This window comes from Vidua chalybeata, chromosome 17, assembly GCF_026979565.1.
Source record: "Vidua chalybeata isolate OUT-0048 chromosome 17, bVidCha1 merged haplotype, whole genome shotgun sequence".
Classification (NCBI taxonomy): Eukaryota; Metazoa; Chordata; class Aves; order Passeriformes; family Viduidae; genus Vidua; species Vidua chalybeata.
In genome coordinates, this window is record NC_071546.1 from 12,317,799 (window position 1) to 12,335,593 (window position 17,795).

At 37.6% G+C, this 17,795-nt stretch overlaps 1 protein-coding gene across 1 annotated transcript; it reads right to left on the reverse strand.

The window, feature by feature from the left end:
• Positions 1-345: 345 nt before the first annotated feature.
• Positions 346-12,680, reverse strand: SPO11 (SPO11 initiator of meiotic double stranded breaks). Its single transcript, XM_053958567.1, has 14 exons — positions 12,612-12,680; positions 11,892-12,036; positions 9,712-9,825; positions 7,234-7,322; positions 6,565-6,631; positions 6,250-6,358; positions 5,566-5,652; positions 4,229-4,265; positions 3,896-4,005; positions 2,911-3,010; positions 2,372-2,409; positions 1,626-1,702; positions 1,318-1,429; positions 346-1,067 (listed from the first exon to the last, which is right to left on the reverse strand). The coding sequence occupies exons 2-14, from the start codon at positions 11,987-11,989 to the stop codon at positions 948-950; spliced, it is 1,158 nt and encodes a 385-aa protein (XP_053814542.1). The 5' UTR covers positions 11,990-12,036; positions 12,612-12,680; the 3' UTR covers positions 346-947.
• Between the last annotated feature and the right edge of the window lie 5,115 nt (positions 12,681-17,795).

Consider the following 17,795-nt stretch of genomic DNA (forward strand, 5'->3'; position numbering starts at 1 on the left):
GGTACAGCGGCTGCTGCACCAGCCCTGTATTCCCTGGGATTACAGAGTCACATTGTGACTGTGCCGCTGTACTGTAAATAAATAGAGCGTTTCATTCAAGTTTGATACTGATGGAACAGCTGTAAAAAAAACCCAACTAAATAAATCTACTGAAAATACCATGCTGATGGCTGTGGAGATCAATTTTGGAGGCATTTTCTATGCAGTCAGTCTGACTCCCTCACATAAAAATTAATGTACACTTTAATCACCACAGCTTTCTGCTTGTCTTTACTGTTTTACAGCCAACAAAATAAATAAAATGAACAAGCGTTTCTGTTATGATGTGTATTATTAACAGGATTATTTATTAAATTCTTAATCAGTAACATCCACTTTCTTATTTGTTCATTGAAGACAAATAATAGTTTGATTGCTGAAACATTTGTAGCTGCTTGAGATACACAGTAATCAGGAAATTATTTCTGGCTTTTAGGTCCAAATTTACAGTGAACACAAAACCCCACATGCTGTGCCTAAAATAATTTCCAAAAAGAGGTACATATAATAAATTCTTAAGCAAGTCTTTCCCTCCCTTCAAATACAAAACCTTGGTACAGCATCAAGCAGTGCTTTAAGACAGAAGGCAAAACAATTCTTGGATATGTTTTTGAACTTCACATTTTTCTGGCCAGAAAGGACATATTTCATTATCTTTTCTATGTGCACTATTGCATATAGCACTGTTTCACAACAGAAACCACAGAATGGAAGTAGAATTAGACCACAAAAATCATAATTACTCTTATAGTTTGAACAAAGAAAAAGAGAAGATTATACTCTAGGTACCGAGATAAAGAAATTGAACAAGAAACTGACAGATACTCCTTTGCCTGTGTACTTCTTTATCTTAAGTGTAGTTAAATTAAGTCAATATATAGAAAAACATTTCATTTGCAGAGCAGCACTCATAACCATCCACCAAACTGCAGTTTGTTTGGTAAATAGACTCTGGACAGGTAATCTGACGACACAGAAGTTAAAACTTGAATTTCAGCCTTCAGTTTAGATGCTGCCATAATTTCCAGCTAAAAGAGGGAAAAAAAAAAAAAAAGAGGAAAAATTAATGTGTGTAGGAAGTTAATAAGAAAATTCCATCCACTCATTGCATGTGCGTGTAGAGCTGTAAAGTGGTTCAGAGAGACATTCCAAGCTTTCTCAATCTTGCCTTCTTTTAGGGCTACAAAACCTGGCTGGTTCTGCTATCCTAAAAGCTTGTCAGATACAGGATCTGTCCTGTGGGGAGTAAGAAATTGAAAACAGTAGGTTTATACAAACCTCTTTTTTCCACAGTGGCTGACAAGCAATGTAAGGTCTCTTTTGAATACTTGCTAACTTATTTTCATCTTGCTTTGTAAATGGAATCAAGGCATCTTTGCATATGTTTAATCTGTAAAGAAAATAAAATTCTTACATTTTCTCACACACTTAAAAATATATTTGTCCATCTTGTTTCCTTATATTAAGCCAAAATAATGCAAGGAAAGAGTAATGGATTTAAATAGATTTTTGTGCAGTAAGTCAGCCTGCATTTCCTGTCTGTGAAGCAGAAGGATACTTCTGTTTCTTCTGAGGAAATAACTCACCTCTCGAGATCAGATGGAAGGAGACCAAGCCACTTGACAGAGGGAACGGTGAGATGATGGGCCTCAAAGGACATTGACTAAAATAGGAAAGGTCAGCTATAACATTCAGTGATCTGTGGTTTAACTTGGGATGTTCTTTTTCCATTTCTCTCCTGAACAGTTCACCCATCTGCTCCTGCCCTCTGCCTTCACCTATATCCTCCCACCTTCCATGATGTGCTTCCATACCTTGTCTGTAGCCATGTAACATGATAATACTTCCTTGTTCCTCTTGTTCCTCTTTACTTCTTCCATAATGTTGCACACTAACACAAGTATCCCTAAGCAAATTCTCAGTCCAGAATAAAATCTTTACCAACACAACATTATTTTGTGGAGAATCACCCATCTCACATTTAGGTTCTCCTCCTCCCAAGGCCCCTCCAGCCTTTGTTCCTCTTCTAAGGCAGAAAAAAAATCCAAATGGTGAACCCTTTTCTATTTGGACTGTCTGAAAACTGCCTGTGCAGCAGAGAAAAACTGTGAAATATGGTTAAATGAAACACCTGGCATTACTATCCAGTTTCTTTTCGTTGCAGGAAGAAACTGTTTCTGCAGACACACGAGGCCTAAAAATCACCTCTTTGTGTTGAAACAAAATGGTAAAAGGCAGCACCCATTCTGACAGAGGCTGTAGCATTTCATGCATTCCAGCTTCCAGGATGGGCTACAAAACAATGTGTTTGAAGAGGAAAAAATATACTCACCACAGATCCATATTTGTAGACGCACATTATTTCTACACCTGGGTTGCAGAATAGCAAAAGTCAAGTGTCTGTCTGCACAAAGGGCATGCTTAAGGAGACTGTTTAAAAAATCAGTTTCATGGCACAACAGTTATGGCTTTATGATTAGTGAGGTTTTTATGGTTTACTTATATTTTTAGATTATGTCAAAACAATCAGAATCTCAGCATGTCACCTTCATGTAGTTAAATGTTTTACACTGTCTGTGTGCAGTCCATTCAAACCCAAGGATAATCAGCTCTTTTACACATTGCCCAATATCTCTTATTGAAAGTGTCTGTCTTTATCCTGTGTTATTCATATCTCTTAATACTATTTCTTTAAGCAGCTGCTTCTCACTTTGCAGTAATCTCCCCCATTTCAGATGGGATTGATGTAGATAGATCACCTTCTGATTGTGTCAGATTTCTGAGCTCTCAGAACCTTCCCATAAGAGTGAGAAAAGACATTCTAAACAAATTTTGCTTTCCTTTTGTGCCTTTGAGCCTCTACAGATTTACCATGTGGATCTGCATCCATAAGGGTGAAAATAGGAATTTGAAAAGAATCCCACAGCTTCCTGACCAAAAGTCGGGTATTAAGATCTGGTATGCCTCTTCCCTAAAGAAATAAAAGAAAAGCAGACAGTTTTATATTAACTGAAACAACATCTGGCTACATATGTGTTTACATTTGCCATTTAAAAGCAAACAAATAAACAAAATGCTGGCAGAAACATTTCTCCAGCAGCTGTTTTGCAGGGAAAGTCCTATGCTCCTATTTTGGCTTTGTGCAGAAGGAGGGCCAGGCTGGGAGCAGCTGGGCAGGTGTTCTGGAGTATGGGCACTGCAGGAGCATCAGGCATTCCTCTGTTCAAGGAGTAAATTTGTAAGGTCTGGGAGTTGATACATAGATGTAGCCTGGTGTCTGCATAGGCTGGTGTAAGAAGGCCACTTTTTTATCTTAACCTAATATTTATGGCACTAATGGAACAATATAAAACAAGTTCTTGCTATGGCTGACTGAAGCTGGACTATTTGTGGCATAGCATAGTAGAAGTGCTTATCTCTCTTAGGAATGGCAAAATGTTTTTTCCTCCTTGTACGCATATTTCATTTACACATTCCTGTTAATTCCCCTGGCTCCACAGCTCTTTCAGTACTGTCCAAAATCAACCAATTCTCTTTCATTTGGGTTTGTAAAACCTCAGGTCTTGAAGGACAAAAGGTCATGGAACAGCTGAGCCTTTCTGAGACTGAGCAGCAACTTTGCAGCAGCACAGGAAGCTGATAAGCTACCAAGCTCTAAGGAGATGTTTGGAGGAAATAAGTATTTAGAACATGTATTTCATAGTTCTATGAGGATAATTAAATTTTTAAAAATATTGTTAAATATGTTTCCTATTAATTTTATGATGGCCTTTTGCCCAAGTTTGAGCCGCTCTACAATGCTAAAGTATTCCTTAAATTAGGTGTAGCTGGAGGATATGAAATACAAGGTGCATACCGTGATCATGATACATGGGGACACTTTATTGAAGAAGTTGTCATCCAGGAGTCTCTGGAAAGTTGCATCTTTTTCTACAATTAATATAAATTTGGCATGTGAGGTTAAATCTTTTGTGTTAAGGCCAGCTGTGCGTAAAATGATCCATCACACCAATCAATTAAAACTAACTGCTCTAAAATACCTGTTCTGGAGCCAAGAGCAGTGATCATGACTCAATTTCAGAGCCAACAAGGAAAGCAAAAATTACCAGAACGTTGTTTAACTTGGAATACTTCTTGTTTTTACTTTCTTTTTTTCCATCTATGATTAGAGTTCTTGCTCAAAGGATACTTTTAATTCCTTGAACATTAGATGGCACAGTGACTGCCTAAAACAACAAAAATGAGATTTATCATTTTAAATAAAGAAAATTATATATTTTAAAATAACAACATTAGGTAATGAAGGACACGATTTCATCCTGAAACCACCATCCTCCTCTATATGCAAGATCAGTTCTGACATTTTCACCTCTTTACAAGTGCATTCATATGCACTATTGTGTAGTGGTCTAGGAGTCCCCTGTCATAACAAGATGCTTTTCAAAAGTATTTGTGCCACTGTTGCAGAAAATTGTTCATCCTATGGGCATGATGGAGATAACAATACCCTGATTAATGTTTTATCTGTGTTAGCTAGGAAAAAAAGTCTGCTTGGTGTGAAGATTGCAAATTTAATACAGACTTAAAACATTTAAACATTCCTTTTGTAAGACCATTAAATTCATTCTTTTACTGGCCTCTAACCTGATTTTATGAGCATTTTGGAGCAACTGCTTGAAGACGTGGTGATGTTTACTTTACATCTTCAGTTAGGATTGGCTGAATCTGGCAAGCATATGGATGAGAAAACAGGAACTGGGGGAAGAACTTGGTCAAAGAGAATGTATATATGGAAGTGTGTGGTCTGTTTTAACTCCTGACCGTAAATCACCCCAGTGCCAGGCTGAAACAACTCAGCAAATAAAAATATGGAGATCAGTAACAGGGGACTTAATGCTTACAAACAAACTGTAATGAGCACCTAAGGTTACCCTTCAATTTTGAAATGACCAACTGAGGCTTACAATGAACATATTTTTCAGAAAATTGTGACAGTAGTCAGCAAGTCTGAGTTTTATTTCTGCTTTCTTTCTCTACACTGCTGTAGAAAATCTTTCAGGACTAGGCCAGTTGAATTGCCTCCCCTTAAACCAATTTTGACTTGTTTTCTCTCTCTGCCAGAATTCAGTCTGCTGTGACAGAAATGTTCTATGTTCAGAGTGCCCAGGATTTTTTGCTTCAGGAGCACTCATTTGACAAAACACTGTAATATAAAGCCTAAGATATGTAATATATACACCTTCCTCTGCAAGGATCCCATGGCAGAAGGTAGTGCTAAAAACCATATCCAAAGATTTATTCCTGGTGGGTCTAGCTCAGAATGATAATACAGAGTCTTAGCTCTAGTATTACCAATTCAGTTAAGCAATATTTTCATCTGTTTTATTCACTCAGGTTGTAATGCCTCCATTTGTCACGAGCAGAGGTTTTTGTAATAAATGTACACTGTAACCTGACCTACAAGGAGTGCAGGTTATCTTGTACAGGCAGATGCTATGGATTGTGTTTGTGGTTTATAATACATACTGTTGCACTGCAGGTACAATTCACTTTTGTACCATCTTCCTCAGTGTAACTTAAATTACCAGCAACAAAACCTTTAGTTGTAGACAGCTGGAAAAAATAAAAGTTGTACAGAGTAAATGGTAAGTTACTGTATTGCACAGACAAAACAAGAAATCTCTGAGAAGAATTTCCACTGGTACTAAGCAGTGGTTCACTGCCATCAGCCTTTTAAACACTAAGCAATGTGTTGTCCTCATGGACATAAAGACTTACAAGAAATAATTTTATGTATGAAGGAACCCTTGCAAGATATGAGTCAATTTGACAGGTAGTTACATTTCTGATGTATTTTAAGTTTTCATTTAACCCCCAAATTATCAATTCATTTGAGTAGAAACTTGTAAACAGGTGTCTTGCACACTGAAGTTTAAGCACTGCCTTCTCTAGATGATAACAAAAGCTCCTGTGATTTTAGCTGGCAGTTTGTCCCAAACCCTTTGGAAAAAGCTCAATGAATTTTTTGTGAAGAAAAAAATCTTTTGAATGCCACAATAAACCATAACTAGGTTTCTTTAGCACCAATGAGACTTTTATTTTAACTATTTAATTCTAGCTAACAACTTTTTGTGATATTTCCCTTTGCAGTTTAGTCAGTTTAATGATATTTGGAAATAATGATAAAAATACTGATAAGAAGCCACTTACCACATGAAGACTTCTGCGGGGTATCTTAAGCATGCAAGAAATGTCATTGATTATTTGGTCCACAACACTTTGGCTACCAAACAGTAGAGTATCTGAATAAAATATATCTCTATCAAGACAAAATATTGTATTTGTAATTATAATACTGAAACAGCTGCAGGCTCATGAGAATTTTATAAAGAGCATGGTTAACCAGATAAACCTAAAGCATTCTATGTACAGGAATCCTGCAGGTTTGTATCCTACAGGCTGATTTTCACAACAACATACTTAAAACACAGCTTTATTTGAAATTGCAGAAATTTACTCCATTACCTTTTAGTTGCATAAGTGTTGCTCTGCACCATCTTATAGATCATTGATAATATTTTGAGCATCAGAGCTGAAAAAAAATACATTTTACAAAATATTCTATCCATTCTCAGAAATGTATATACAATAATTTATCTTTATATAAGACCATATTTGTGTCCCATAAATAAAAGTTTGAAATGTACTGTGAAAATACAGAGAGATTGTACTATTCAATAGACTCATTAATTTCTAGCATAATGAGAAAAAATATGAGGGGGTTAAGTGAGGGAATGTATGCACTTATGTCCAGGCCAAGAAATGAAATGACTGAGTTAGAAAAAGAAATGATCTTATTGTCTGTATTCCAAGATTCCTTTCCTGGCCAGCTTTTTGAAGAAGGGTGATGTTTTTATATTAAGACACACTGAATATGCCTTTAGTTGATATCCATTAAGGGAAGGGAGAAACTCTAAGAATATTGTATTAATTTCACTGTCACTCACTATAATTTAATAGAGGAAAAAATAGAAAAGCTGAAAGGCTGATCATAGTATCAGCTTATGTCAGCCACACACTTCCAAATTGTAGTGCACAATATTTCATGTTTTTTATGTTTCTTTAAGAACTTGGGAACTAAGGGGAAAAAAAGAAAAACCCAAGCACTCCACTTTGGACTTCTTTTTAACTTACCAAATCTTCTTGCTGATTGAGGGCAGTCACTTCTTATTTGTTTTGTAGTACAAGCTGGTATCATCTGTAGACCTACAGAATCTTTAAATCTGACATAATGCAAACAAACACAAGAAACTGCAAACTCCCTGAGTACAAGTGACCTGTTCTCTGCAAGGTAACTCAGACTCAGGAACTCCTTTCCTATGATCAAATACAGCAGTGCTATTTTCAGACTCAGCACAGAAACTGTCAGCTTGGGTGGGCTTGGGGTAGCCAAAGGAAAAAGACAGCAAAGAGTTTCTCAGGAAGATGGTTCAAGTCTGAATTAAAGTATAAAGTAGATAAGTTTCCAGACAGAAATAGAAGTATTTTATACATGTTTAGAACTGTTAATGTATCAGCATCAGTAATTACGTAGTATGAAAACAAAGGAAGAAATAAGAAGAAAAAAATCTGAGTCATTATTAAAATAAAAATCGTCTGACACCAGTGACTTCCTGATGCAGACTGTATGAAAATTTGTTACTATTTCAGAATACAATAATGCTATCTAAATTATGTCCTTAAATTATTATCAAGATAACTTAATTGCATTCTGTTATTAAGTGTTGGAAACAAAAAGAGGGTGTATCCTGCTCTCTAAACAGTTGTTTAACCTAAATGAGCTCCAGTATTTCATGCTTCACCATTTCACATCTGAAGGCACACATTTCACCAAAAGAATCAGTTATTTTCTTAAGGACACTTCATTATTTTACTTTAATTTAATTTAGTGCCTTATGATCCTGCCTTTAAAGCATTCTTTTTCATTTCAGATTTTCATAGGTACATTTTAAAAGTGCTGGTGGTTTAATGGCTATAATTCTATCCCAAACCAGATCATGTTTCCAAATCCGTTTGTCCGAGGTTTTGCTCCGTGCGTCCTTTGGGTGGCAGAGCGCACTCGCTGCACAAACCTATCGGGACAGCCCGGTGCAGCATCTGCCGGCCAGCTTTAAAGCAACTTTATTGCCTTTGTGTTGCAACATTTTAAAGTTATTTGTGCTTTTCGCTTGCCTGCTCCCAACATTGTAACTGAAAAGGAGAAAAACTGTAATCAAGACTCCCCTGAATTACTCTCAGGTTAAACCTGGATCATTCCCATTCTACCCAGGTCTGTTCTTACTCCAGCGGGGTAGTTTTCCATAAGAGATATCTGAGATTACACTTCTCCACCAGAAAGAATGATTCTGCTCTTTTTGATAAGATTGATGACTCTTATTTTTAACATACTGTGATCTTAACTCATTTTAATTTGAACATTTTCCCCCATATGTGTTCAGATGGTAACTAACAGCTCACATTTGTTTTTCTAACATGGAATGCCATTTCCCCACAGACTGCCAAAAATTGCAAAACTTCGTAAGAGTATTTTAATTTTACAAACATCTGAGTGAAACATTTTTGTCAAACTATCAAGACACAAAACATTAAATTCCCTGGAACCTACAAGCTTTTCAGTTAACTGATTACCTTCAGGCCCCTCAGGTTTTTTGATTGGCAGAAGTTTATTGTTCTCATTAAATGAGTATTCCACCAGAGTGTTATGCCTGGAAAGTTTGCTGTGCTTCCTCAATCTTAAATGTTTGTAATGTGTCCATGTACAAGCACCTCTGTAATCTTATCAATGAATATCCTTTAACCTGCTGATGTCCAAAGCTCTTACAAGGCCCGAGCCAGATTTGTGTCTTCCCTTATTCTTTTGCTATTGTATTGTAGAAATCAGCTAATCTCTCAGGTTTGATGATTTTCAGTTTAAATGAACTCCTTGGAAAAATACTGTTGCACAATCAACTTCTACAAATCACAGAATGTGCTATAAAGGAGGACAGGTTTCTTTTTCTCTGATCCTGTCTAGGTCAGCTGGCAAAAGATCTGAAATTCAGCTAATGTACTGGAAACTTGGTTTGCTTTATTTTGCTGGTAGTGAACTTAGCACACAGGTAAGACACAGCAGGGAGAGATGAGATGCATCTTCTCTGAAGAATAAAAGGATAAGTTCATCACTACCATTTTAAGAAATATGATACCATGAGGAAAAGCAGAAGAAAAGAAAGTAGGAAGCACTCAAAGGGTTTGAAGAACAGAATTGCCAGTAATTTCTTCCAGCCTAAACCACGTTTTTTCACTCTAACACAATGTATCATTTCTGGTTTCTACTGCTTCCAGAAAAGGATTGTTTATAGGACCTCCCTTTCCTCTCCAACCCCTATTACAGTAGTTTTACATTTCCCTTTGTGCTGTGGTCTGCTATTACTTAATACATGATGATGCCTGTTCAGAGTGGTTACTAAGCATTACTTTTTAGTCGTCCATTACTTTAAAAAATTATTTCTTGATTCTAATGCTGATAGAATGATTATGTATGATTAACTTTTCTGGAAGTTACATAATCAAATTCATATTCATGGCATTTATATTAATAGAAGGCAGGACTTTTAAATATGTACTACTTACTCTATGTTCCTCCAGTCTGTTCTGTTAGCCACTGTGAGAACAGGTGCTTTTTTTTGGGCCAGGCTTTGAAGTACACCTTGGATAACATTTTCTATTGCTTCAAGAACTTCAGAACTGAAACAAAGAGAATTGATGACACAGATCATATAATAAAATCTAGTTCTACTTTAAGTTTTATCAACTATCCCCACTCTTACAAAAATCATGTGAGCCAAAACTGCTTACAGCATACTTTAGGTTCAGAAATGTGGAGGAACGCTTTCATTTTTTAATTTTGTTTTGCTCAGTTTCCCTAATACCTTTGCCTTTCCATTGCAAATGCATGAATAGAGGACACAATTTAAAGTGTATTTCTGTTCAATCCTGTAACCATCAAATTCTTCACCAGCTGAACTTCTAGACCAACTGGCTGGTTTGTGACTAATGATTAATGCTTTACTATAAATGAGGTAATATTGGCTTTGGCCATGATTTTGGCAAAGTTGTTTTTAAATGCTATAAATTTAAAAAGTGTTCAAGACTACAAATACTTCCTGTTGTAACCATTGCACATTAACCTTTTGATCTGCTGCCCTGAACTAACTGCTAAGGATTTTAATTACATGAAGGCTCAGTCTCAACAGACACACCATGGAAAGAATCAAATCTGTATCTTTCACCTAAAAAGACAAAGTAGCCTTGCAGCAGATCCCTTACAGTAAAACTCCAGGCTGGTTTGAATGTTATGACAGATGCTTTTTATTTTCATAAGCAATCTGACTCCAGCATTTCAGCTGTCATTAAAATTACAAGTGTACTCTGCACTATCCTAAGTCTAGGTAGGAATTAAAGAATTCACGGAACTTATTTTAGCTCAAAGTTTTATCAGCAAAGTCCAATTCTGTCATTAAGTAATATACAGGGAAAAGATGAGTCAATACCACTGCATGCCACACAAAATGAATTATCTCAAATCAGCAAGAATGATTTTTAAAGTTAAGCAGAGTCTCCTTAAACAATAATGAGCTGTCATTAAAGCTCCCTTCTATCAGCTGAATATGTTTCTTGCATTTTGTAGCTCAGCTTCCACACTCTCTCCACTTTGCTGAAACTAGATTATAATTTTTTAAAGCAATTTTAAGTTCCAGAAGAACAAGAATTAGTGTTGAAGACAATAAAAATCTGTATGGGCAGATGGATGAAAGAACAGATAGGTAGGAATTCTAAATAATATCATTACTTTGATACTGATAATATTTTACTTATTCATTTTATTCTGTCCACTGTAACTATCTTAATATCCCAGATGTATTTCAGAGTTTTCTGCAGAATTTGCAAGTCCAGGTTTGTGTTCCAATCCCAAATTCCCCTTTTGCTAGCCAACAGAAATTGGAAATGTAATATGTAAAATGCAAAATAGGAGGAAGAGGACAGGAAGTCTCCGTGTACCCCCTGCTGATATTCTGTCTCTTTTTGCAGAGATTATCTGAATTTTAATAAGCAAACATATGACACTGGCCAAGTATGCCTACTTAAAATTCACTGTGGTTTAGTTAACAATGACATCTGAGCAGAGAAAGGGAAGGTGCTGCACAGCTCGCAGGGTTTGCCTGATCATTTCTAATAGATTGCAGCAGAGTGGATACTTGTTTCTGTATAGAAGGAGAACAGATCTTCTACATAAATTGCACAAAATATTAATATTATAGCACCTTCAGCAAGCTAACAAGATACACAAAAGAAACAGTTACAAATGAAAATCTGCAATGTAAGAAACTAACACACTCCAAAACGTAGACCTGTGTATCACTGAAGTCATGAGCCAGAGACCAAGAAATCTCTAAATAATAATGTCAATAATATCCTTTTATTTTTAAAATACCTTCATGATACTCCCAGACTGTTCTAGCTGCTGAGGCTGATGTACTGAGTGCAGAAAGACTCTTTAAAAATTGTCAAGGGTTTTTTGTTGGTGTAATTCAGTAAGCTCATTTTGTCACAGTTTTCTGTATTTCTGTAGCCACAGACTTTTTGGAGAGGTCTGAGGGAATGAAGATACTGTTGGCAATCCAAGACCTAATTTGTTTTTGTATTGGATTATGGTTTTGCTTCAGCATGAGCCTGTTTGGTGCAATAGTGTCCTACCTACTTGAGCATTACCACAGAAAGATAGTGGAGATGCTATTTTTTACATTTTTTACCTGGGGACGTGGCTCTCCTGACCAGACAGACTTGTTTCCCTGAAGCTGGCCTTGTTCCCAGCTGGAGTTTCAGTGGAACACAGACCATGCTTCTCCATTAAAGCTGGTGCAGGTCAGTTCAGCTTCTCTGGATAGGGAAGAAGCCCTGTTAAAAAGAGACAAAAAGAGGTTATCACAGAAATTGGAAGTGGCTCCTCTGCTTCCTGGATGTAAAACACATGACCTGAGCTCAGACCACAGGATCGTAGAGAAAAGGCAGAAATTTGCTGTAGAAACCAAAGTCAAGGTTTTTCCACGCCTCCTGACTAACCAGCTGAGGGCTTCTCCCTCCCCTTATAATGAGCAGGAGCTGGCACACCCTATCCTGACCATGTGAGGGCTTTTTCCACCCACCCTGCCTGACTGAGGGCTTTTCTTGACCAACTTAGAGCTTCTCCCACCCTTCCAGACCAACCAAGGGCTTTTCCTTCTCTTCCCACCCAACCAAGGGATTCTCCCACTCTTCGTAATTGACCAAGGACTTTTCTTGCCATTCCAGAATGACCAAGGGCCGCTTCTCGCCTTTCTGACCAGCTGAGGGCTTTTCCTACCGTGACTGACCAGCTGAGGCTTTTCCCGCCCTTTCTGACCAGCTGAGGGCTTTCCCTACCCCAACTGACCATCTGAGAGGTTTTCCCACTCTTCTTAACCTACCAATGGTTTTTCCCCACCCTTCCTGACCTGCCGAGGCCTTTTCCCTCCTCTCCTGACTGGCCAAGGGCTGGAGTTGGCGCCTGAGGGCTTTTCCCGCCCTTTTCTGACTGACAGGCGGCGGCCCCGCCCACCCTGCCAGGCCATGGCCGCCGCTGGCCCTCAGGCCCATCCGTGGAGCTGATGTTTGACCACAAACTCCACAGCACCGCGGTTTCTGGAATAAACCCAACCAGGCTGGCTCGGAAGTGGCCAAACAGCTGACCAGTACCTTTCTCATCCAGCCATTTCCCTCTTCCCGTATTCTCAAATGTCTGTTCCTGGCTGGCGGGAAGCTGAGGGGGATGGAACTCCAGTGCAGCTCCAGCTGTTGAAAAATCCACGTCCTTCCCCAAAGTGGAATTCAACTTCTACTGAAGTAGCACAAAATCTTTAATTCAACTTCTACAGAAGTTGAATTAAAGATTTTGTGCTACTTTTTATCGTTTGCCTTCAGCATTCCGAAGGTTTACAACAGTCTTGCGATACGTTGTCAAATCTCAGTACGCTGTTAAAGTCTTGTATTCTGAACAAACAATAAACCCCAATTCTAAGGAATCATGAATCACTGGCTTCCAGAGAAGCTGAAATTTAAGAAAAGAATGCTAAATTTTGTAAGGGTTATGGCTGAACTGGGATTGTTGTTGTTCCTGTGGCATCCCCGGCCAGAGGGCAGCGCTGCACAATGGGTGACACAGGCAGACACAGACGGTGAATTTGGGAAGAAACCCCACACATTATGAGTATTTTGGTGCATTTCACCTTTAGATGTTTGGCTTTTCCTACAAAAAATCCTGTCTGTCACTTCAGAATGGTTAAATTCATGGTGATTGCAAAGAGAAAATGCAGCACTCTGGGAATCCTGCAGAGGAGCAGCCCCGGGTACTCCTTGGCACTCTCTGGTTCTGCAGTGCTTTTGTGTGCAGAGCTCAGGGCTCCTGCCCCATCAGCTCCGTGGCAAAAAAAAAACCAAAAAAAACCCAATAACACAAACTTTAACTGCTCCTACCTTTGCAGTTATCATATGCCAAGTTGTATTTTCAACTCATAACTATGTCATCATAATTGATTCCTCATTAGACGTCTCACTGAGAGTGCTAGAAGTTACTTAGGAGATAAATATCTTAAGGCTTATCCTTTCTAGGGAAAAATTTTCAAAGCTCACTGATGATAACATCATGTTTAGTGCACAGCAGTCAGCAGTACTGGAAGCTGTGCTCAATCCAGTTCACAGCCAACAGCATTTCAAACGTGGTGATGCTTAGACTTGTTAGCAAGTTAGATTATGTAGTTTTTAAAATGTTGCTCCATTAGTTACTGCCACTGAACCTTTCTTCTTTAGTACTCGTATGAGTGAGCAATCCAAGTCCAGCCTGGGTAGGTAATTAAAAAATCCATGCATTGATTTATTCAAGGAAATCCTCAGGCTATGATGATATGAGCACAAGGTGCTTCAATTAACACAGGGAAGCCAAAGAAAGGGGAAATAATAAACTGAAATTTTCAGAGCTTTCATCTTAAGTCTTTGGCCTTTAGGTATCTTGAGATCATTCCGGAAATATTTATGTAAAATCTCTGTAGCTCTTTCCAACAACTCTACATCAAAACAACAGAATTATTTTGATATGGAACTGCCAAGATTATACCATGCCCCAGCAACAGATTGCAAACAAAACTAAATACACCAAATTAGGAGAAGCAAATTTAGCTACTTACTTCTTCTTCACAGCATCAAACAGCAATCATAAAAAACCCCAACTAAAATACTTAGTGTTTATATCTAAGTCAACAGAAACAAGTAACAATAACAAAATTTTCCGTGCTTCCAACTTAATACTGCACACATATATGTAAATATAAATATCTCTAACCAGATAAATTGGTATCCAGAACATGATAAGTAAATGAGCTACAATCGAGAAATGAACTAGCAGATTATTTTTCTAGAGTCCTCTTTCTTTATTTATTTTCCCTTTTTAAAACCTTCTTTTCAAAAAACCCACCAAAATTAAATTCCAAATGTCGACTGCATATGTTAAAAAAATTATAGAAATACGCATCTATACATTTATAGATAAATGTGCATAAATACATACTCTAATATGTATTTATATACTTTTTTTAATGTATGTAAGAAGGAAAATTACCAGGAAAGCAAATGAGGAACCATTTTAAAATGTTAAGATGGGAAGGAAGAAGAGAAGGCGGCAGTGGAGGGATGCAGCTCTCTTGTCCAGCCTCTACCACGCTGTGCAGTAGATGGCACCACAGGTGCCAGAGAAAGTGTCACCACTCAGAAACTGTTAAATTTAACACTGTGATGAAACAGGAGCAACACCCATCGCCTGCCAATTACTTGGAAAGTTATTGATCTATTTCTAATGAGCAAAGCCCAGAGAAATAGGAGATGAAATGTCATTCACTGCTAACAGCTCACAACTTCAAATGGGATAGCTCCTTCCAAATACCGTTGGTCGTTAAAAAGAACAACCCAAAAATAATGTATGTGTGCAGTCTACCTGGCTCCAGAGTGAGAAGCACCTGCAAAATATTTATTCTGTGGTTAGTCAAGTCACTGTAAGAGGAAGTGGGGTTTTGTTTCCATAATTTCTTTTGGTATTTTATCTTTCAGCCAGAAATAAACTCTACAGACCATCCTTAAAAGGAAAAAACCTTTCATCTAACCTCTGTCAATTTTGAGATCCACATTTTCTAATGCTTTTAGGGATGGGAAATATTTTTTGTAGCAGGGCAAAATAGGTATTTGAGACAAAAAAGCAAAAAGTTAAATAAAAGATTACTTTTTGATAATTGAACATAAATTCCACGTGCATTCATAGTAATTAAGCTACAAACAGGCAGCACTGTATGACTGAACATTTGAACACATAATTTTTACATGCTGAGAAGTTTGAGCTTGCCCAGTACTAACTTAGTCAGTATTCCTCCCTCTGTCCTGAACTGGTCTCACACTAAGATAGTACACTCCTCCAGCCTATTAGGAAAGATTCTGATTAAAAAAACGTGTTGAAGAGGAAATATGTTGAAACAAACAAATGAAAGATATTTGTACTAAAATATAACTGGAAAGCAAGAATGGCTTCTATTCCATGCTCATATGACAGCTTGAAAATAGCAATCTCGAAAACAGCTGCACCATTTCTTCTGACTTCCAAAAAGCAAAATGTCTTATTTTCTGCTTTCCTTTTGTTGGCAAAATCCTAAAAATCATGAACACTCAGGTGTGGTTTTACTCTTTAAATACAAAAATGCCACCTGCTGTACATTAAAACTATTTGAACCTAAATCTGCCGCATTTATGGGAATGCTACACTAGTGGTGTCATGACCCCAGATTTCTGCCAACAGGTAAAACCTGGGTGGACTTCAGACAGTTGTTATTAACTATTTAATAATCCCTGGGGGAAATGAAGTCAGAGGATGATGTAGGAGTTCTGACACTGAGTACTGTGGGCCATATAAATGGTGGGTGGGGCAGCTGATTAACATTCTACTTCATTTTTGGAAGTCTCGATTAAAATCAACCTTATGTCATTCTTTAAAACGCATTTGGTAATTTTAATTAAGCTACTAATGTTAATTGGTCCACACCACAAAAATGCCAGGGGCACTGTGATGTAATTTTCGATAAATGGCAACCTTGAGGGTCTTAAGACTCAGTATAAAGTATATAAAATTAAAAAATAGCATGGATGTTTCATCTTAGTTTTTCTTTTTTTTTTTTTTTTTTTTTTCTTTTTTTTTTTTTTCCCTACTGGAGAAGAGAAAAACCATGATTCAAATATATAAATATGAATTAAGCCTAAAGCATGTCTTACCGAGCTGCTCACAAGCAGTGCTGGATGCAGTGAGATTTCTGGTCAGCCTTCAGTGAAGACTCTCTGCTGCTTTTTCAGGATACAATTTTAGCCCATTCAAACATTTTTGAAGTCATTCTGCACAGGCCACTCTTTTCTCTGCTCTCAGAGCAAACTCAAAAGTGCCAGCTGGATGTCACTGCTGTGACACATCCCTGTACTTGGGCATGGAGGAAAGGGGTGACATTTTGCCCTGTTTTGCCTTGTCCCCCCTGCTGCTGGCCAGGACAGCCACCAAACACCTTGGGTTTGGTTTGATGGATCTTTTTCCAGGCAGCTTTCTGCCTGCTGCTTTAGGGATCCAGGAGGCACTGGAACAGAAGAATCACCCAGATGTCCCACAGCCAAAGGTGTGTACAGCTCACAGCCACAGGAAGGTGTTAATGAAATGTCTGTGTAATAAAACTGTGGAGTCTGTGCACAAAAACACAAACTCCTATAATATGAAGTTCTCCCTAAGTGATCTCACGTGTTGTTTCCTAAGGGAGTTCAGTGCAGAATTTGGGCCTTAAAGAATTGAATAGAACAGATTTATATTATTCTCTGAAGAGAAAAGTCTTCTGGCAGAAACAGGAGTTTGGAGCTGTTGACTAAGGACTTTTCTACACTGGAAAGTGGACTGGAATTGCTATTGCAGGATCAGCTATTCTACAATGACTTATTTGACCCATGACTTTTCCAGACTAGAATATGCACACAGGGAGCTATTATGGAGAGTTTATTCAGAAATAACTATTTTGGTCACTTTTCCCACATAGAGAAATGCACAGTGTCCATGCATAGATGTAGTAAGCTTGGCTTATTTTTTACAGAAAAATGCTTTTTGTCTGATATATAACATATGGCAAAATGGGAAAGTAGAAAGGGAGTTTTGAATAAGATCATGATGCAATTGATTAAGATCCTTTATTGAATTTACTAATATGAGATATACTATTATAATTTACTATGATTACTTACATACTAAGAACATCTCTACATCTGCAAGGTTATGTCCATTACAGGATGTTGCATCAGTTTAACTAAATCATTAAAAAACCCCCCATTTCTAATTAAGTCAGTGCAAATATATTAGCAAAATTACTTGCTGTAGTCTCTGCTGGATCTCACATCTCAATCATCAGCCTTGTGGTAACATCATACATGTTGTTAGAAGGAAATATACAACAGTTCTGTGTTTCTGCAAAATTCAGGCTTTTTTGGTGTTAGCATATTCATTTTAATAAACAATAAATGAACAAGAAATAGCCATTTGCTGCCAGCAATACTTTGCGAGGTTGAGAATTCCTGTTTGTGCC